At 43.7% G+C, this 6000-nt stretch overlaps 1 protein-coding gene across 2 annotated transcripts in view; it reads left to right on the top strand.

Annotated features, from left to right (window-relative positions):
- The first annotated feature begins 1293 nt into the window (after positions 1–1293).
- Positions 1294–6000, top strand: part of Ern1 (endoplasmic reticulum to nucleus signaling 1) — an 86207-nt gene continuing 81500 nt past the window's right edge. For both annotated transcript variants that reach the window (XM_071604051.1, XM_027946281.2), the window contains exon 1: positions 1294–1498. In XM_071604051.1, coding sequence (XP_071460152.1) covers positions 1439–1498 — 60 coding nt within the window. In that variant the 5' untranslated portion in view covers positions 1294–1438. The remainder of the gene's footprint in view (positions 1499–6000) is intronic.

The raw sequence follows: 6000 nt of genomic DNA, 5'->3' as shown, positions 1-6000 counted from the left end.
ACTTCTCAAAATGTCTCTCCTGCTTTCACAGTTGCCAAATTTGTCTCTTAAACTGATGTGTCGCTTTCTCCAGCCGGGATAGGATTAGTCTATTAGCTATGATTCAAGTTAGGGGTTGGGAATGGGGAAACTTTACAGGATTTGGGCTTCCTGTGAGCATTTCTGTCTGTTATAGTTGGGTAGGTTGACCCACGATGCACACAGATCAGCCACTTGGCCATGCCTCTGCGACTCCTTTGCAATTTTTTTCTAACATTGCTTACTTCCCCGCTCCCTCTAAATCTGAAATATCTTAAGTCTGTCATCTGAGCAAGTTAGGAAAAATAAAAAAATTAGTACCTCTTCCTGCTTTCCTAAGATTTGTACTTCAAATCTTATTACAAGTAATATGTCCTTCTCAGTGGAAGGCAGCTTGGGACCTAGTGACCAAGCAGCTGCTGGGCGCTTTAATTCTGATTAATAGCCCACAACCCTCAACTAGACTGGCAGGAGTCCTCAACCCACACACTCCCTGCAATGAGCTGTGACACAAATCATCTCAAGTTTCATGAGGTCAAGCTTCACAAGGTTACGTATACAAACGTCCCATTAACCAACACACAAGACTCAAGTATCCCAAATAGTTTTCTTCCTATAATTTTTAGTGAATGACTTGGCCATGGTTCATTCCAAAGGGAACTGATGGCTGCTGGACTCAATTTGAGGGGAATTCCTGAGGGTAAAGAAAGGGAAGAAAGAAAGAAAGCCCCAATAAATGGGCCTTTTTCGGCTGGATGGGGCACAGCAGGGGGGCCTCTGCAGTGAACTGTGCGACTGTAGGTAGGGCAGAAGCGGTGCTTGCTGGAATCCCCCGCCAGCAATTCTTCCACAACAGCGGGAAGACCAAGAGTAGGCTTCTGGGTACACTGGACGGCCGGTGTCCCGGGCTTTCCCCTGATTAGATCTGACGCCGCGGGTCCCGAGGCAGGGTTAGCGGGGTCGCCTGGAGGACTGGGCACTGTCCTTCAGACAAGCTTCTCGCCTCAATAGCCGGCCCTCCTAACGCCGGACGCCAAGAGTCGGTCCTTCTCATCAGCAGCGGTGGCCCAAAGGACCAGAGCCCTCCAGAATCTCGCTCCGCCCTCAGCCCCGCCTTTCGGTTTAGCCACGCCCAGACCCCGCCCCAGCCTACATTCGACCCGCCCCTCCGGGCAGCGGGCCCGCCCCTGGTTAGGCCCCGCCCAGGCCCCGCCCCTCGAGCCCGCCCCGACCGGAAGAAGTGGCGGCACCCGGCGCTTATAGGGCCCGGAATGGGGGTGCCGCCGCCGCCTAGTCAGCTCTGCGTCCGCTGTGGCTCGGCCGCTGCCGCGCTGTCGTCGCGGCGCCCCCGCCCAGTCCTCCGTCCGCACCGCCCCTGGAGCCGGCCGGCCGGGCCCGGAGCCAGGGCCCAGTCCCCGCCATGCCGGCCTGGCGGCTGTTGCTGCTGCTGCTGCTGGCGCTGCTGTTGCCCGGCTCCAGGGTAAGTGACCAGGGATCGCGGGATGGGGACAGCCCGCGGCGAACCGGGCTGTGACCGGGGGAGGGTCGCGCGGTCTCTGGGGCTGGAATCCGAGCCGGGGTACGGCGGTGGCCTGAGGCCGTGCGCCCAGCAGAGTCGTGGACCGGGCGTGGGAGGCGGCGCCGGGCCGCGAGCGCCTTCCCGGCCGGAGTCGTGGCCGGCAGTGGCCACGCTGAGGAGTCCGCCACCCGAGGGGCCTCAGGGGCCAGCGCGGCTGTCAGTGGCAGCGGCTCGCGGGGCCGGGTGGGCTGGCGTGAACTTCGTGCAGTCTCCCGCAGGCCCGGGGCCCCAGCAGGCTGCCCACCTGCCGGACCCTCCCCACAGGTGGGCGACGGCTCTGCCTGGCGATAGCCGCGGAAGGACGGAAAGGGCCCTGTAATCGAGGGGAAGGGGATGACTTGAGTTTCGAATCCTTGTTTGAACTTTTTAAAAATGCGACTTTGGGAAGCGAATGCAGCAAGCGAATGGGGAAGCATTTTTACCCAAGGGCTGGATTCTGCTTACCTGCCCTTCAGGTTTCTTAGTGTTCGGAGGTAGGAGGCTTCCTTTTGTGCGCCAAGGCTTCATTAAGCAAGTTAAGCTGTGGGAATTGGACTCTTTTACGATCCCCCCATGGGCCAGAGGTGAAGCCACTTCAAAAGTTTGTATACCAAAAACTGTCTCCTCACGTGAGAGCACTGTGGGTTTATCAGAAAGGTCCTCTCATTTTTTTTTTTTTTTTTTCTGGAGAAGAATGACAGGGCCCAAGTTTATGTTTATTTAATTATTTACGACCTTCACTTAGGCTGTGGACATGGGCACCGTGACCGAGGAGGACATTTTGTGGGTAGAGTTGGTTTTATATCTTCTGGTTGGAAGAAGTGAGTGCCTTTTAAAAAACGTATTGTTCAGGATGTGGGTATGGCACATTTGTACAGGTTCTGTTTAATGACCTCTTTGAAGGTACCGTGTTCCTTTTAATATGGCATATCATGTACCAGGTGTCCAGATGGAGAATTGACTTGTGTCGCCCTGAGGGCCAGCCAGGGTGATCTCTTTGAACTCTCATGCATTTTAGGTAAATAATTGTCTGTGCTCTTGGAGTAACAAGAATTTGGAAACTGCCCAAGTAATAAATAAGGTCACCTTTTTCAAATTCAGGTTTCTTTAAAAGGAAAATTGGTAAACACTTTCTTCTTGATAAAACTTTGATAAGTTAAGGTTTTTTTTTTTTTTAATAATTAGAAAAACCCACTTTCACAACTCAGAGCTAGGGTCAGGGTTTGAACTTGAACACTGCACCTTCAGTTGGCAGATTATTGTTCACAAATAGAGTACAAACAGTGATCAAACATGTAACGTGGAAATCGATCATCTCATATTGCCAGGACCCAGGTGTATGTAGTTTCTTTTCCCACATCTTTGCATTTGCTATTTTTTTCTAGATTGTAGTGTTTTAGTTATGGAGTGATTTAAGATTAAGGTGCCACTAATAACTATTTAGCTTTAGTCAGGGCTACAGTTTCAGTTCATGTAAATATTTCCAAATTGTATTTAGAAATCCAAACTTCTCAGGGTTCATGGTAAAATATTTCAGGCCCTTATCAAAAGGTTATGTTTCACTGTTACTGCTTGGTGAAAGGTCAGGATGTCACTCCCAGAATTTTATTGCAGTAAAAGTTTTGACCCCTCAAATGTAGTATTAAAATTCTAAGTGAAATTTCTAGGAGGTTGTACTTAAACTAGGTAGTAGTCATGTTGTACAGAACACAGTGGCTGTAAAAACAAACCTGAGTTTTAACTGGTCACTTGCTTGCTGTGCCCTCAGGTAAGTTATTTTACTTTTTAGGAATTCAGTTTCTTGATTTATTAAATAATCATAGCTAATGTGTGAAAGAAGGCGCCTTGTACCTAGTAGATAATAAATGTCCATTCTCTTTCTTTCCCTATCACTATATATATATGTATATATATATATATATATATATATATATATATATATATATACATATATATATATATATATACATACACACACACATACATATACATACTGGGGATTGAAAGCAGGAGTGGTTTACCACTGAGCTATATCCCCAGCCCTTTTTATCTTTTATTTCGAGATAGGGCCTCACTTAATTGCTGAGGCTGCCCTCGAACTTCCAATTCTCTTGCCTCAGCCTCCCAAGTCATTGGGATTACAAGTGTGCACCATCATGCCCTATTGAAGTCATCACTTTTTGATGTTATGCTATGGCTCTGCAGGAAAGATTTTTAAAATAATATTTCTTTTTGATTGATGAAGTAACTAATATATTGGAAGCAATACTGCCTGTGATTTTTCTTTCAGTGTATGTCTAATTGAGCCAGCATTAATTAATTATTGGTTGAGACTCAAGGTTATCAGATCCCAAATTGCAACAATGTTGGTATTATTAAGCACTTGAGACTGTCTTTTTTAACCCCCTTTCTTCCTAGATCCTTATCTCGTACCTGGTGTTGGTAGTGTCACATCATCACTGTCATAGTTCTCATTTTATGGTGTTTAGGTGCCATTTTTCTTAATTACTAAAAAGATTGGTAACATGTGAAGCCAAATATTTTCTAGTTAAAATATATCAAATTTATTTAGCTTTTAGGTTTTGAGATGGGGTAAAAGAAGTCAGAGAACTAAGGACCTGTACACAGAAGCACAGGATGAGTCTTAACTAGAAATGTCCTTGCTTATCATTTATTCTGATAGCTATCGTCTGCATGAATTATCCTAATAGGCAGGACTGAGCTATTTATACTGTGGCCATGAGTAGAATGTTCCATTAGTTTAATTAGTTTATGTTATTAGGACTGTGGATCATGAAATTAAACTGTAGTTGTGTACACTCATTTGCTCAGCGTCTCATCTTTCTGCCAGAGTATAGCTTTTCAGAGCACAAGAGAAATTGTGTCTGAGAGTTACTCTTAAGAAAGTTTGATGATAAACCATATTCCTGAATATAAATCCAGTGAGCTACATAAAGATTTCTTCATGTTGCCTGGATAGAATAGTAGCGCCTATGTGGGCTAGGGAGTGTGGTTATTTGCTTGCCTTGGGTTTTTTATTCCATTTTTTCAGGATGAAGAATCATTGGATAATTTATGTTATTTTATTGGAATCCTCTTTGGTTTTAAGATCCAAAGTAATCTGTATATCCAATATTTTGATTGTTTTATAATGATCAAACATTCTCCTTAAAGAAATGATATAGAGGAGAAAAGCCTAATGTACCTTTTTAATGGATTCATTTTTGTTGTTATTGTTGTTGTTATTCTAATTAGTTATACATGACAGCAGAATGCACTTTGATTCATTGTACACAAATGGAGTACAACTTTTCATTTCTCTGGTTGTACACAACGTAAAGTCATACCATTCGTGCAATCATACATGTACCTAGGGTAATGATGACCTTCTCATATGGATTCAGTTTTTATTATTTTCAAATAACTTAGGGGCCTGTAACCTAGCAATATGATTAGAGTATGATGCTGGCTTAAAAAAAATAGGGATGATGAATCATAGTCTGTGAATAATAAACATGCTGGTTGGATATATTTCCCGGAAGCTGAGAATTGTTTCCTATCTTTATCTTTTCCATATTCTATGTTTGGCATTAGACTTCCCTACCTCAGAGTAACCCAGCACTGAGATATTCAAATGAGTACACAGACCAGATATAGACTGGGAAAAGTAGAACTTCAATAATAATCAGGGCTGGGGATGTGGCGAAGTGATAGAGTGCTTGCCCAGCATGAGCAAGGCCCTGAGTTCTAGCACCACACACACAATTATAATAATAATCATGAGGTCATTGGTTACATTTCCTTTTTAAAACTTTAAGTTAGTTTTAGGCTCTGTATCATTATTATCTGTGATCTTTGTTCACACACAAATAAAAGTATGTGTTTTCTCTCCCTCTCTCTCTCTCTCTCTTTTTGTTGTTTCAGAATGTTTCCTATAACATTCTGGAATTAGGTCATACATTTGTAGCTTTGGTAGCACCTTTGTAAATCATCATCAGTGTAAAAGCATTTGAGCTTCTGTGCCCAGCCACAGGTTGGCGAATGGGATCCTAACTGATTGGGATTGTTGTGGTAATAAACCATGATGCTTTGCCTTGCATTTGCCCTGCTGGGGTCATAAGGATTGTTAACAGTTTTCCACTATTATAAAGAAAGTTGTACTTCCTTTTTATTTTCAAAAAATTTTGTATGTTTGGTGTTTTCTTTATGATAACATGGGAAGATTTTTAAAAAATCTTTCAAAGTAATCATATTCATTGTAGAAAAGTCAGAAAGGATGGATAAGCCTACATTAAACAAAACAAAAACCCTCCTAGAGTTCTGTTACCCAAACATGGCCTCTGTTAATATTTTCAACAACTTTATGGAGACATTGTTCAACTGTCATCACAATTCACTCATTTAAAATGTTTCAATCAGTGGCT

This window comes from Marmota flaviventris, chromosome 17, assembly GCF_047511675.1.
Source record: "Marmota flaviventris isolate mMarFla1 chromosome 17, mMarFla1.hap1, whole genome shotgun sequence".
NCBI classification, from domain to species: domain Eukaryota; kingdom Metazoa; phylum Chordata; class Mammalia; order Rodentia; family Sciuridae; genus Marmota; species Marmota flaviventris.
This window is presented reverse-complemented; position numbering and strand designations above follow the sequence as displayed.